At 43.2% G+C, this 15,245-nt stretch overlaps 2 protein-coding genes across 4 annotated transcripts in view; one reads left to right on the top strand and one right to left on the bottom strand.

Annotated features, from left to right (window-relative positions):
* Positions 1 to 2,373, top strand: part of vps54 (VPS54 subunit of GARP complex) — a 21,872-nt gene extending 19,499 nt beyond the window's left edge. For both annotated transcript variants that reach the window (XM_069666256.1, XM_069666255.1), the window contains one exon: positions 1 to 2,373. This exon is cut by the window's left edge and continues 136 nt beyond it. The gene's annotated coding sequence lies outside the window, so the exon portion shown is untranslated.
* Positions 2,374 to 2,649: 276 nt separating this feature from the next.
* Positions 2,650 to 14,333, bottom strand: LOC138595389 (UTP--glucose-1-phosphate uridylyltransferase-like). Of its 2 annotated transcripts, none has more exons than XM_069666781.1 (10): positions 14,089 to 14,333; positions 10,305 to 10,420; positions 9,299 to 9,406; positions 6,385 to 6,570; positions 5,892 to 6,025; positions 5,149 to 5,446; positions 4,810 to 5,007; positions 4,305 to 4,547; positions 3,766 to 3,870; positions 2,650 to 2,987 (listed from the first exon to the last, which is right to left on the bottom strand). In XM_069666781.1, the coding sequence occupies exons 2-10, from the start codon at positions 10,401 to 10,403 to the stop codon at positions 2,880 to 2,882; spliced, it is 1,479 nt and encodes a 492-aa protein (XP_069522882.1). In that variant the 5' UTR covers positions 10,404 to 10,420; positions 14,089 to 14,333; the 3' UTR covers positions 2,650 to 2,879. The 2 variants fall into 2 exon arrangements, with proteins under 2 accessions (XP_069522882.1, XP_069522878.1); XM_069666777.1 differs by lacking the exon at positions 14,089 to 14,333 and adding an exon at positions 11,756 to 12,112.
* Between the last annotated feature and the right edge of the window lie 912 nt (positions 14,334 to 15,245).

The raw sequence follows: 15,245 nt of genomic DNA, 5'->3' as shown, positions 1-15,245 counted from the left end.
ACCGACAGACCGACCCGGTGACGGGGGGCCGACCTCAGGGGCCTGGTGTGGCCGGCTGGGGGTGGAGGAGGCCCCCCCGCAGGGACCAAAAACACCAAACTGTGAGGAGCGGCGACACGCTGGGGCTTCCTGAGCAGCTCCTCCTTAAAAGACCTCACGAAGCAACACTGAGAGCCTCCGTAAACCTGCTGCACCTCGTCTCACTGTGTGCAATCCAACAGAATACTAGTAACTTATAGAGACAGTTTTAGTGGGAGTGAAGGGTGTAGATAATGTTTAAGAAATGGCGGGGTAATTTATTTTTCTGTCGTCTTGAAATCATTCTTTACTGTGGCGGATTTTCCTGCAGCGATCGGAGCTGAAGGGATTTTTATCTTCGACGCGCTGAGACGAACGTTTCCAGACTTTTGCTTCAACTTCACAGCCGAGGATTCAAGGATCAGGCGACGACATGATTCCACCTGGAAAATAACATTTTCCTCCTACAGGGTTCCTTCATGGTGTTTCCAACCTTCTCCAAACGTCACTCATCAGCTGGTTCCGCTTTCATTCTCTGTGGTGACGGCTGCAAACAGACTTTTAAACTTTTATACTGAAAACAAGAATATTTTCTCGACTTCCTGTCCTGGAGGAAGCCCGGTGAAGCAGGAGCTGATAAAAAAGGTGCAATTTAAGAGTTTATTCCCTGAAAACTTTTAATAAAACATCCAGACTGTGAAAGCTACTTCCTGTCGTTACCAAAGTAAAACAGGAAATGAACTCTTGAGTCGCACTCTTGTGCAGTCTTGCTTCAGTTTCCTTCAGCTGAGGGATTTCTTGAGATGACCCAGAGAAGAAGTCATTTTTTCTACCTGTAGTTTAGTGACGAGTGTGACTGCAGAACATGAAGCATGATAATCAGCTGTTAACTCAAGCTGCTGTGACTCCTCCCTCCTGCTGTAGTTTAATTTAATGTGCATGAAGAGAACGAGAGCTGAAGCGACCGGAACAGAAAATCTGAGTTTGATTTTCCACATTTGTTCTAAAAACAGGCGAAAGAGGAAAGTCAGGTTATTTATTCTGTTTGTTGTTGTAATTCTCGTTCTGGCCACCAGAGGCTGAAGAACACTGACCCGTGTTCTCAGTCCGACTCGAAGCGTCGTGTTTCCTTCCAGGACGATTTTATTTCTCCAAACAACACGTTTTCCTTCAGAACCGATGGAGGAAAAAAAGGAAGATTTCTTTTTATTTTTGCATTTTGAGAATAAAATCAAAACCAAAAATATAAAAGGAATAAATCAGGACAGCGGAATTCTTTTTCCCTTATACCTCGCACCAACACTGAAAATGTTTTTTTCCCACCCTTTTCTCTGAAGGTAAAATATAAGGTAGCTACATTATTCAGAAAATCAGTTTTTCACCTGGTCTGACCTCACAAACACTGGAGTCCAACAGGACCAGAATCAGAATGGTCTTCGTGCTCTCAGGCCTCCCTCAGCTTGTTTTCTTGAGACTTATTTATCTCGTTATCTCGAGATAACAAAGCTGCACCGCGGTGACGTCAGACGATCAGAACTCGTTTCCCTAAAAATTCGACTATCTATTTCTGCACAGTATGTCCGCAAGAGGACAGACCAACACAACGACGTGATGCATTCAAGGATGCTCCGTAACCAAGAGTGTGCACGAGGACATACGACAACACGCGAGACAGTCGCTGTAGTGCTGATTTTTTTCATTACGAATATTCATTTTAATATCTGAATATCCGTTTTCTGTTATAACTTCACATTTAGATTATTCTTTGACAGCCCTAGTGACCAGCCTGTCGACAGAAAACGTTGGTGTAGCTCCCAGACTTCCCAGTTCCTTCAAACATCAGATTTTCTGTTCCCGAGTGACGTCGAGCAGCTCTGACCACACTGAACCTACACCTGTCGACTGCGGTCACACCTGTAAACCTGCATCTACACTACAGGAAGCTCTTCAAATGAAAAGGAGAAGAGAGACTCGACATCAGCTCCTCTTCTGCTCTGTGTCTCACTACAGAAGTTTAAAGCTGAGGTACCGTCTGCAGCAGGTTAATCATAGAGAAAGTATTGGCTCAAATTAAAGGTAATGTTCTGGTATGATGAGAAACCAGGTGTGATGTGACCGCAGCCGACAGGAAACAAAAAGCATCAACGATCTTCACTGTCTGCGTCAGAAGTGCCTCCTTTTGATCGACTGTCAGAGACGACACATCTGAGCTCTTACTACAGTGTGCCTACCATACCACTGTGTGTGTGTGTGTGTGTGTGTGTATGAGAGAGAGTGTGTGAGTGAGTCGGGCTGCATGTCTGAGAATCCAAACTGTCTTGAATCCTTCAAACCTGATGTGAATAAAACAGGATGATGGAGCGACTCTTGTTCTTCGGTCTGTTTATCTGCTGCATGTTTTCACGTTGTGTGAACGTCTCCGATATCGTCTCGGCGCTCCGTCAGACGTCTTCTGACCCCTGACCTTGAGATGAAGTTATTTTCTAACATCTTCTCTGACCTCGGTTAATGTTGATTTAAATTATGAACCATTGACAACTCTGCAGAGCGAGAAATCATTGCATATTCAAATGCACCGTCAGCGTGCAGCACCAACCTGAACAGAAGAAAAAACACGACTCGTGACCCAAACTGCTCTTCTTTTATTGACAGCAGAAAGTCGAGCGCAGTCGTCTCAGACTTTGCAGCGAGTGTTTGCAGTAACAGAAAGTTTCTCCATGGTGAGCTGAACGTCTGCAGGAGGAGGCTGACCTTTGACCCTGTACATTCATAACAGACAAACTGTGATCAGTGAAGAGAAGAAGAATAGCTTCTCTTCGAGTCTCTTTTAGGTGCGATGGATTTTCGTTTCCCAGAATGCCTCAGTGGTCGAGGATCCGCAGGTTTCCTGAAACGATCTTGTTCTCCAGCATCGCTCCGGCAGGAATATCGATCCGGTCCCCGTGGTTTGCGATGATGATGACGGTCCCCTGTGGAAGAGAAGAGAAACTGTCAAGTGTTTCACTGATGAGCTGCGGTGGAGGAATCTTTCACCTCGAGCTGCAGAGAAGCAGGCCGATACCTGAGGCGGGCCGATACCTGAGGCGGGTCGATACCTGAAGCGGGCTTTTATTATACGGGCCTTTATTTTTAATTTCCTGTTTGATGAATATACTTGGTAATATTTTATTAAGAAGCATCCTTTTCAGACAACTCACGTTTGCCTTGCTAAACCTTCTGCCTTTGTTTTTGATACAAACTTAACATTTCCTGCGTGTTTCAAAATAAAAGCCCTTTTAGTTTCAGTCAACAAAATCCCTTCTTCCTCGATGAAGCTTTTATTTTGAAACATTTGCAGGCTCGTTTTGTTAAATCTATTGGAAAACTCAGCTGTCATACGGCACTACAAATGTTTGCTACTGCCATCTTGTGGCACTTCTACGTAACTACATAATAGTTTGACACACGAGGAGACGCCTGCAGCGACTAAAACCTGATTAAACACGTTGATTTATACAGAAAACACAGGCAGTAATACTAACAGGATTATATTATATTCATTTTCCATTATATAACAGGCACCGGGAGTTTATCCACCCTCGCTTTTTTCCCAGCATGCATTTGAAAAATGGCTATCACTTGTTTGTGCCAATCAGAGCGCAGCTCATTATCATTAGCTGCATCCTTTAAACTTTAAAACTTGGAGTGAAGGCTCGGCTGCCTCGTCTGTGCCCAGAAGGCGAACGTAGGTGAGCGATTGTTCTTCACCTTCAGAGAGACGTTCTTTCCGAAGGTGACGTCTCCGGACACGGTGAGGTGGTCGAGCTCCAGCATGTCGGGGATGCTCTCGAACCGGTGCAGGAACTCCTGAACCTGAAAAACAAACGACAAAACACTTTGAACGGTCTGATCCCTGAAAATATCACAGCTCCTCGAACGGTTCAACCTGTCGCCAAACTTTACTCAACTTTGAACGCACGGTTTCCTGAGGTGCTCTACGACTCATTAAGAGGTTCAATTTTTAATGTAGAGCCATCAGACCCGTTTGGACTCTTGCGGTACGGAGGCAGAGAGCAGTTTTATTTGGAGAATTTGAGGCGTAAAACGCGATATCACTGCAAATAATGGAAATAATGACTAAAATTAAAGGCTGTTTTCTATAGATCAATATGCTGTTTTCTCTCATGATAATTTATCAGATTGAAATGTCCCAACGTGTTCTTGTGATATCTGGATGAAACATCTTTTGGAATAATAAAACATAATTCTACCAAGTTAACGTGATATTCTAATGCTCCCGTGCTGACCTTGGTGAAGGAGCTGCCCAGCTTGACGTGCGGCGTGGTGGGGAACTCTCTCTTCTTGCTCATGGTGAGCGAGCCGGCGTCCATGCTGTACAAGTTGGACATCACCAGCAGCAGGTCGGACGACGTCTTCACCGGCAGGAAGCGGCTGCGCGGGACGTTCACGCCCATGGCGTTGTTGAAGCTCTTGATGGCGGCGCCCACCGCCGTCTCCAGCTGGATGACGTTCAAACCGCCGTCCAGCGTCTGCAGAGACATTCAGGGGTGTGGTTAAAGGTAGGAAACTGCAGCTGGTGAGACGTCTTGTTTGTTAGTTAGATAAATAAAATGTATTCATGTTGCGTTCAGGAGCTTTTAACCAGTTTAGAACCGTTGTTGATCTCTGTCCCGGGTACTTCATTTCAGATTCTGGCTTTTAGTTCTTTCAAGAAAACGCACTAGAACATTAAGAGCGTTGACTAACCCTCACCCTAATCATGAGTTATTTCAGGATCAAAGCGACCGTCACCTTCGGGTTGACGATGATCTCCAGGTCCATGGCGTTCTTCTCGTGCAGCCTCTTGATGGCGGGCAGAGAGATCCACAGGTTGTTGGTGTTGAAGATCTTGAACTTGGTGACGGACTTGAACTCGTCCACGTGGGCCTTCGGTACCTGAGCGATCTCCAGCAGCCTCAGGTGATCCTCGTACTGGATCAGAGTGCCACCCTGCAGGGAGGAGGAGGAAACAGGAAGTAGTCAGAGACGGGAGAAGTCTGGATCAATTTGATTTAATCCAGTTTTACTTTGAAAAACCAGGACAACAGGAAGAGGGATTATCTGATCCTGAACGTCACAGTGACCTCTGACCTTGACGTCGGCTCTGGTCTTGTCCGTGACCTCCATGATGAACTCGCAGCGGCGCTCGGCCGGCTGGCTCATCAGGTGGTGGAGGATGAAGAGGTCGACGGTGGCTCCCAGGTTGTCGATGTTGGACACGAAGATGTACTCCTTCCCCTCGGCGATCAGTTTGTCCAGCAGGCCGCAGTTATGGAAGCTGGCGTAGATGTCTCCGTGACCCGGCGGGTACCAGGCCTCCGAGTTCTCCCCGCTCATCCCCATGTCCTTAGCGATCGGCAGCAGGGACTCCTTGTTGATCCTTGGATACCTTAGAGGACAGCGATGGATCAGGAGCTGCGGTTACCGGGACAACATGTCTTTGACCTGATTACAACTGTTTCACACGGAGGCAAAAAAAGTGGTCTGATAACAAGTGGTTTCAGCATCTGATCTGTCTGTGAGGAGGAGGAGGAGGAGGAGGAGGAGGAGGAGATAGATGAGGAGGAGGCAAAGAGGAAGAGGATGTCGAAAATGGGAAGGAGAAGAAGAAGGAGGAGGAGAAGGAGGAATAGGAGAAGGAGGCAGAGGTGGAAAAGGACGAGGAGGACGAGAAGGGGGAGGAAGAAAAGAAGACAGAGGGAGAGGAGGAGTAAAGGAATGAAATTAGGTCTTGAGGTTTTTGTACTAAAGTAGAGACAGCTAAATAAAGTGTTTACTTAGTCTGCTTGTGTGTGTGTGTGTGTGTGTGTGTGTGTGTGTGTGTGTGTGTGTACCTGCTCTGGTTGAAGGTGTGGATGTTGACTCGGTGGTGTTTGTACTTCTGCAGGATCTTGTTTGTGTCTTCGTCAGTGTTGAAGGAGTTCATGAGGACGAGCGGCACGTCGGCGTTAAACGTTTTGTTCAGGTGCTGAAAAACAAAAACATTTAAACCTGAATAATTAAAGGTTCCGAGCTGCTCGGTGTTTGTGCTGTGAAGTATTTAAAGGTTCCGAGCTGCTCGGTGTTTGTGCTGTGAAGTATTTAAAGGTTCCGAGCTGCTCGGTGTTTGTGCTGTGAAGTATTTAAAGGTTCCGAGCTGCTCGGTGTTTGTGCTGTGAAGTATTTAAAGGTTCCGAGCTGCTCGGTGTTTGTGCTGTGAAGTATTTAAAGGTTCCGAGCTGCTCGGTGTTTGTGCTGTGAAGTATTTAAAGGTTCCGAGCTGCTCGGTGTTTGTGCTGTGAAGTATTTAAAGGTTCCGAGCTGCTGCCGTTGATCGTGTTTTCGGACCTCGATCTGCTGGACGGTCAGGTCCAGGAAGGTGTTCTCGTTGCGGACGCTGATCAGACTCTTGGGGCCCTTACAGCCCATGCTGGTCCCCAGACCGCCGTTCAGTTTGACCACAGCCAGCTTGTTGAGGCTGGCGCTGATGTCGGCAGGGAGACCCTTCGACTTGATCTTCTCGTACGGCTGAACCTGAGCAGACAGAGAGGAGACGACAGGATGACAAGGAAGAAAAACCAGACGTGCTGAAGTCTTCAGACGTGATGGTAAGAAGCCCGTGTTGTTGTGTTCTCTACATACAGGCTAATAACCCGTTAACAAGAGTTTTACAAGAGACAGAAACAAAATATACATTTACTAATTCTCCTTACTGATGCACGATGCTGGATCATTTTTGGGAGAGTTTCTCATTTTGGCCGAATGTCTGACACACACATAGTGATAAGCACGTCATACTTCCCTCCTGATAGGAGAAGAATTAATACGTATTTTCATTACTGGATGCACAGACATTAAATTCATATCCATCTGACAAGCTTACAAAACATGGGACTGCTCCTTTAAACAATTAAAGTAACGGCCTCATAATTAAGACACAAGCTGAATAGAACGCAGATGGACAGAGTGAGATGTGTCACCACCACAGGAGCAGTTTAGGGACTGACCTTTAAAAGCTCAGCTGACACACAGAGCACATGTGTATTTATGGATACTGTGTGTGTCATGATGTAATAAAGGCTCTACTACAGCAGTACATGAACGAGCTCTTAAACGCAAAGCATCAATAATCTGTGTGTGTGTGTCAACTGGAGCTGAAGGACGGCAACACGTCAGGGACAAAACTACGAGTTCAGACATGAAGCGCACAAACCAAAAACTACAAATAAACAGACTGTAAAAAAGATGGCCGACATGACACGCTCTGAAAGTGAGTCCAAACCCTCTCTGTCGCCCCCTGCTGACTGGCTGCAGTATAGCTCATAAGCCCCGCCTCCTCCATGTTAACAGATGGGACATGAGTCAAACTATAAAATCAAAATACACGTCAAATACATTTTTCTCCAACATGGTTTCTGTCATTATAGTTAGTTCTTATCCTGCTGATTTATGTCCAAGTGTTTACTTTTCTCACAAGTTTATTTTTAATTAGTTATTTGATGCTATAAAAAGGGGGTGTGGCCTCATGATTGACAGCTCTGTGAACAAATGGGGCTCCTGCAGCGTTCTGTTCCCGAGTAGCAGAGTAGAGGAGGAACGGCGAGAGGAGACGTAACTAACACTAACACTACAGTCATTGAACTTTCCATCAGCGTGAATATCTGCTTCAGACCGACACAAGAAGCTGTTCTGCTGCAGACTGAGCCCACCTGAGGGCTCCGACACGCCAAGGACACCTGAGGGCTCCAACACGCCAAGGACACCTGAGGGCTCCAACACGCCAAGGACACAAGGTAAAGGTGTGTGTCGGGTAGAGGAAGGGGCGGGACGTCGATACTGAAAACCTTTCATGGGGCTGAATCATGAATTAAGTGAGATCTTGATTTAGTTTGCAGGGAAGCTCCTTGTTGTTGTGACTTGCATAATGACAGTGAGGGGTGGAGACTGGATGGGAAACGTGTGGGGGGGAGGAGGTGAGGAGGGGGGGGGACGATGATATGAAAGCTTGCGTGTGCCCTGCAGCGTCCACAGGAGACAAATGTCAGCGTCCGTCCGTCCTAAATCCAGACTTTCAGATGCTGCTGCGGTCAGACTATTCTTAGTCCTAACCTTCAGTGTGCCGGGTATTCTGGGAACACTGGGGGGACAGAGTGTGTGTGTGTGTGTGTGTGTGTGTGTGTGTGTGTGTGTGTGTGTGTGTGTGTGTGTGTGTGTGTGTGTGTGTGTGTCTGTGTGTGTGTGTGTGAAATGTCACGGTGCTGATAAATAGTTGGCTTTGCCCTGGATGTTCTCTGTACTCAGATCTGGTTTCTTTAGCTTGTTTCTGCCGCCTGACGATCATCTCCGTACTGTAGCAGTTGAGTCATTTAAAGGGACAGTCCCACATTTTATAAGCTCCTCAGAGGGGACACAAAAGTGCTGATATAACAAAGAAATCAAATCAATTCTCTTCAGATGCTCCACATCACCGCTGTGCTCCCGTGATAAACAAGGTGGTCTTCACAGATCCTGCAGGCGATCCTTTTCTCTGCAGCGCTGAAGGTGAAATGCTCCCAGACTTTTTGGACGTGATGGTGTTGCATCGGCCGCCTACATTTTGTTTGTTTACCTGACGCTTCCCGGTCTCTGTTTTGTGTTCAACTCTGAGCAGAGACAGTAAGGATGTGAGATGGCTCACCCCTCAGTAAACGATGTTACGTCGACACACAGCATGAAAAAAGCGTGTTGGTGACTAATGTGGACTAATCGTTGCACCCCTAAAATGATAAAAACAGACTATTAAAGAACGCAGTGACTCACATTTTTTCAGTCTAATCTCTAAAACAGTGCCCATGAGTCGGAAAAGGTTTGGAACCACTGCTCTAAGATCTTTGCAGGAGAATCAGCACGGCAGGTTGTAAACTTTAAACTGATAGTGTTTCTAGGAAACTTTCCAGCGGGGCTTGGGAAGCTGTTAGCCAGGCTGCTGCTAGCTTTAGCTTTACATTTGTCCTGTTAGCTAACAAGCTAGTGACTTACAACCAGCTAGGTTAAGCTGACAGGAGGGTTAGATCAAACCTGACAAATCCAAAGGATGGTACCTGTGGATATTGTCATGCTGTATGTGTGTGTGTTCTAATGCCGTGTGTGTGTCTGATCAGCAGACTGCGCTCTGGCCTCGGCAGTATGAACACTGACCTTGGTCTGCAGCTCAGAGGAGTGCAACATGAAACCCTGACCTGTGGTTAACAGTGTGAGTGGTCGGAGGGTGTCGGCTGCTCACCGAGTCCTCCGGCGGCCGGTTGATCTTGGCCCAGTCGACTGCAGGACCTTTGACCTGCAGGAATCTGTGGAAGATTTTCTTGAAGCCATCGAAATCTTTTCTGGAGATCTGAAACAGAAGAAACAGAAAACAAAGAAACTTCAGTGACAGTGAAAGAGGGGCCCGGAGAATCATCACATTTTACACCACAGTTTCTTCTGTTTATGTTTAAAGGGGTCAAAGTTTTTTGTCACTGAAGACTTTCTCCGGTAAAATAACCAAAGTGTAAATATCCTCATGTCAGTCAGCCGACCCACTCGAGTCAAATTATTACAACTTGTTCCAAATCAAGAGAATAACCACGTGTGTGTCACAGACTGACGACCGCCATGTTTGAGTCTGATCTTTGTCCCCCTGGTGGATTATTCTTTCACTGCATGCGGTAAAAATGATCCCACTGATGATGTAGAGGTCTGAAAAACAGGTGTATCAGATATGATACACTTGGTCATATAGGGTTAAATATCCTCCCAATAACAGCAGCAGACTGTGTGTGTGTGTGTGTGTGTGTGTGTGTGCGTGTCCTCAGGGTTGTTCACCTCATGTTCCACCAAACAGAGTCTACATGCTGAGTGATAAGATGAACTAATGGACTCCCTGTATGCAACACTCCAAATATTTACTCTATGTATGACACAGTTACAGTACGAGCGTTGTGTTTAAAACATTTTTCTCGCTGTGACAGGTGTTCATATTAGGCGCTGGTAATTAGCATTTGCTAACCCCTAGCTTCTCTCAAGCTCCACCCTTTTAACCAAGCTTGGTCACTTCTGTCTGCCAAAAACAAAGATGGCGACGGCCTAACCCATAACACAAAGATCGTCTGTCACTATGAGCCGTATATGAGTGTTGAGCTGTTACAAAGTTACAAAGCATGCTAGCGATAGCATCAGGAGTTTTCAGGTGTCTCAGACGTGACCTGAGTTCCCTGGTGTGTTCACGGTCGCAGCAGAGCCGGCTTCCTCACCTCGGCCTCGGCCTTGTTGGCTGTGTTCAGCAGCTCCTCCAGCTCGCGGTGCATCGACTCCTCGTGCTGCTGACGGAGCTTCTCCTGGAACTCTGTCATCACTCCTCTGGTCAGGTCTGAAACACACACAGCTTCATTCACATCTCACTTCTCATTTCATCCTTCACTCTGAGTGCTGTAGCTCTGCGCGTCTTCACTTCTAACTTAAACATATTTCAACACTCACACTCTCTTTGTTGGCCTTATATTAATTTATACAGGACAGTGCAGTTAACCAGCAATACATACAATTAGAGCTGCAAGTAACCATTAATATCATTATTGATAATTTCTCAATCTATTTTTATTTTTTGGTTCATAAAAAAAAAATTAAAACCACTGTTTCTTAAAGTCCACCACGTATCCTCTCATGCCGTAGTTTGTTCGCAGCCCAAAAATAAAACGTGTAGTGAAATAAATTAGAAAATATTCACATTAAAGGAGCTGGAATCTGTGACTTTTGTCTTTTTCTTATTAAAAAACAACCTAAACGCACTAAATTAGCAAAATAGTTGGAGAATGAAAAGTTTTCTGTGTTAATCGAAGATCCTGATTGGACGATAAATGTTTGTAGAGAAGTTTTAAATGCTTAAAAACACAGAATATGTACAGAGGATATTATTTTACTGTCTGACATTAAATAGTCACAGTTTAATGAAATAATCTTAAAGATTTTAGTCGCTGTTGTCTAAAAATATCCGATGTGACCTTGAAAACCTTCAGTCTGTTAAAGTTTTAAATTGTGACTTGTCTGAAGTTGAATCTTTTAAACTCTGAAGTCTGAATATTTATTTTCCATTAAGACACTTTTTTTATTTAATCGGCTGCAGGAGAAAATAAAAGAACAACAGTTTGTGTTTCCTGTATCTCTCATAAAACACAACCTCCTCGGAGTAAAAACACCTTTCATACTAATGCCAGCAAGTCAGTCTGACCATGATTTTATATTTTTAACAAACTTATTTTCAGATCTGCGCACATAACTTTGTCACTTTGCCTAAAATACGATGACTTTCACGTTGTTTTATTTCCTAAAAACTTATTAAAACACACAAACATCGAACAGGTGAATTTTAAAACAAAAGTTTAAAAAAAAAGCTAAAATCAGCTGCTGACATCAACGTGTTTACCTGCGTCTTCAGTTAATTAAAGACACATTTCACTGGATGTTAACGGACGAAACGGACTAAAATTAAAAGTAAATAAGAGGGCAAAAACATTTTAGGTGAACACAATTTATCTTCAGAATCAACATTTCTTTTCTTATATTTCATGTATGAAGTCCTCTAAGCTACACAGACTTTCTACTTTAACCTCTTTAAACACTTTTAGTCAGACGGACTCTGAGACAAACTATTAGTGCAAACCACAAAGTTACTCATTAACATCTGAACAACCAGGTTTTAACTTACCAGCTACAGTTAGAGACATTTTAGAAAATCTGCTTAAAACAAGAAACAGTAACGGTAATAATGTGTGGAAGAGAAGCAGCAGGAAGGTTTACAGTCGGCTCAAAGTGAGTTAAAAAAGTTTAAAATGGTCCCAAAGAAGAAGAAAAGTCAAAGTGAGCAGCTGTCAGAGAACAACAGACGTCCTCCTCCTCATCGTCAGCTCAGAGGAAGCTCACAGACCTGCAGCGCCGAGCCTGAACTCAGCACAAGGCCTGCCCACAGACACACACACCAATCACACACAGCCAGGACGTGTGTCTGAGTGTGTGTGTGTGTGTGTGTGTGTGTGTATATGTGTGTGTAGTGTTTGTAGTGAGTGGTGGGATTGTTCTGCCCACTCCACGTCACACACTCCTCATTTATTTAATATAACGTATTTAGATTTTTTTTTACATCCTGACACACAAACAATCAAAGCTAACACAGTTAGCTTGTAAATCAGCGTCATTAGACCACAGGCTGACAATCAGGTGCCCAAAAGTTGGATGATTTTTTTTTATGTATTTAAAGAGCAAAAACATAAAACGGTCTGTGGTTTCAGTTTCTCTAATGTGATGATCAAAGGTGGAATAAAACTAAATACATGTAGTTTAGCATTAGCCTAGCAACCAGACGAATCTGATGTCATGTTTATTCTAATTAGCTCTTGTCTGTTCACACTGATTTCCATCCAACCCTAAACAGGTCAGGCCAATCACAGCTGTTTCACTTTTGTAGGGCGGGTTAAGAGCTTAATTCACCCATAAAACTAAATAGATAGCTTTTAGTTTATCACATATGCGTTGTGTTGACACCATTATGCTAATATCTGCCCTAACTAATGATAACAGATGTTTTGTAGCTAGCCGTTACCGGTCGCCACTGCATTTTAGAAGTTCTCACCTTCAACTTTATTTATACTCCAAACATCTATCCATAAGTCCCTCCCTAAGCTTCCGGTTTTAAATGAACGTTGTAAAGATGCAGAATCAAAAAGCTTAAAAAGCCGTTTCATAGGAACTTCCAACGATAGGCCTTATTGTAAACAATCAAGATGGCTGCCACTGACGGGGAACGTTCTGGACAATAGTTCACATAACCTGCTAAGTGTTGGCTACTAAATTATTTAATGCTAAACATCTCATGAAGCCTATTATGTTAAAGTAGAAGCTGTTTTAATTGGATGTTAGAACTAGCTTCCTAGCCTAGCAGCCTACTGCTACATCACACATCTCAGTGCTCTGATTGGTTGAAAGGTCCAGAGGCAGTTTGGTCTGTGTCAGTTAATAATTCTCTTTGGAAAATGAAAAGAGACGGAGAGATTCCTGAATTGTTTAAAACAAAAGTACATTTTTCCAATTAAGAGAACATTTATTTCTTCTGGTAAATAAATAGATAATTTTGTTAGAATAATGTTTGAGTTTTTTTAAAGTCAGATGTCAGTTCTGAAACGTAGATCTCATATCTGCGATATTATCAAAAATCTAGGTGTGACCCGTCACTGGATCATCTCTTATTTACCTGCACCTGCCCTCGAAAGCATTTGTGTTGAAGTAATTAATTTAAATATATATCTGGGGGGGGGTCTTTTCTTCTGACACTTCTCAGACACATTTTTAGGATGTTTCTTGAAATAGCTCACCTTGTGGTGCTTCAGTGGCTTTCATGTAAAATAACTTCCACACTGAGGCACTGATGATGACCTTTTACTTGACCTTTACACCCCATGCGCAAAGGTCTTTTGATTTTAGTAGTTCCTTACTTCTTAATCTATTTTTAGCTCGTCTTTATCTTGTATTTCATTCAACCTTCGCTTGGTCTTCTTTTATATCTTGTCTTAATGCACTTTGAATGCTTTGTTGTTTGTAGGTGCCTTACTATATCTTATTTATACAGCGTTTTTGTCCTCTTTTGGTTTTATCTGTACAGCAAAGCTTTGTGACTTTGTTTAAAAGGGAAGTGATATTATAAACTGTTAATTTATTTATTAGTGGATTATGTGCAATTTAAGATATATTGTTATGGCAAGTTTGGCAACTTTATCAATATCTGACTTAATGTGTTTAATTGTGTAGAACTTTTGTGGGAATTTGTATCTTTCCTGTGAGGACACTGATTGTTGACACACGCACACACATACACTGCATATATATTTAAAGGGCAGAAGCAGGTTCATGCCAGCAGTGCAGACACGCGTAAGTGCTTTGAATTTTAAATTGAATTTTCTATTCCCCCAAAGCTGCAAGCGACACATGTTTTGACAAACTTTTCGTGCACAAACAGCCACAGGTCTGTCTGAACGAGCCGTTACCCACCTGAACACACTGTCAAAGTACCGGGAGAGCCTCAAAAATACAGCCAAGAACAACACGAACAACCTCTGACCGGAACAGACTAGCGCTCAGACCCAGAGCACCCGGTTTCAGAACAAAAAAGTCGAGTTAAACGGTTTAAAATCGGTGTAGTGTCATCCTCCTACTGCTAGCTTCTGTAGCTGTCAGCCAGCCTAGCTTGTTGCTGCCTGCAGCACGAGCCCACCACTGACAGCGGGTGACGTAGTAGTATCAAAGAAGAACGCTTATTGGCCGCAGAAGCCTGTCAATCAGATAGAGCTGGCATAAAGTCCCGCCTACCCAGGATTGTCTATTTTTAACACAAGTTAAATACTCGATTTATTGGGGGTTTTTTTACAATTTATAAAATGTTTTTGTTTCGATTTAATTTACATATATTCACATTTTTCTGAGTTTTATTAGTTTTTATGTAATTCTGTATATTTTTGATTAAATTACATCGAATTTTGACTCGATGCCGGAGATTCCCTGCGAATTTAGCATTTTCAACTGATTAAATTCTAATTTTACAACTTAATAGAATCTTTTATTTTATTAACAGTGTAATACATGAGTGAATAAATGAATGAACTGAATAAAAATCACACAAAGTTCTTAGGACACCATTCATGTTCAGTTTGGATCAATGCTGCCCCCTTGTGGTTTGAATAATTCACTGCAAAACAAAGCAGGACGATAGAAAACATGACTAGGCAGATAGAAACGGTGCCTTACAGAAATCACTTCCTCTATGTTTCTCATATTTTATCGGTCTTTTTCTGTTTCATGTAAAGTATTTTCAGTTGACCTATTGTTGAAATGTGATTTACAAATAGTTTCCAACAGGGTTGTTCTGCTCTTGCAGTGAAATAAGATGCTTTGAAACCATTCTTATGGTTTCTTATAACTATTTTAGATGTCAACAGAACTGAGAAGCTGATAGCACTGCTGATGTCAATTTTGAATTAAGAATACATGAACAAAATATCCTAATAAAAAGTCACATTTAATTTTTACTGACATAAAAGGCAGTTTTCTACTTTTATTGAAGGGAATTTCCTGTAATTTTTAAACAGACTTATTTTTGGGGGTTTAAATGACTTCTAGATACAAACAGTTTGGAGTTAAAATACAGTGCC

The sequence above is a fragment of the Semicossyphus pulcher genome, unplaced genomic scaffold (genome assembly GCF_022749685.1).
Source record: "Semicossyphus pulcher isolate SPU_LCO1_2020_fin unplaced genomic scaffold, fSemPul1.0.p SCAF_17, whole genome shotgun sequence".
NCBI classification, from domain to species: Eukaryota; Metazoa; Chordata; class Actinopteri; order Labriformes; family Labridae; genus Semicossyphus; species Semicossyphus pulcher.
The sequence above is the reverse complement of the archived record's forward strand: the minus strand, read 5'-3'. Positions and strand labels throughout refer to the sequence as shown.

Bases quoted from the DNA above. Each gene is read 5' to 3' on its own strand.
- LOC138595389 (XM_069666777.1), bottom strand. The intron at 4,548-4,809 runs GTGACGGTCGCT...ATGTCTCTGCAG, and splicing joins AGATCATCGTCAACCCGAAG to ACGCTGGACGGCGGTTTGAA. The intron at 3,871-4,304 runs GTCAGCACGGGA...TTTGTTTTTCAG, and splicing joins TGGGCAGCTCCTTCACCAAG to GTTCAGGAGTTCCTGCACCG.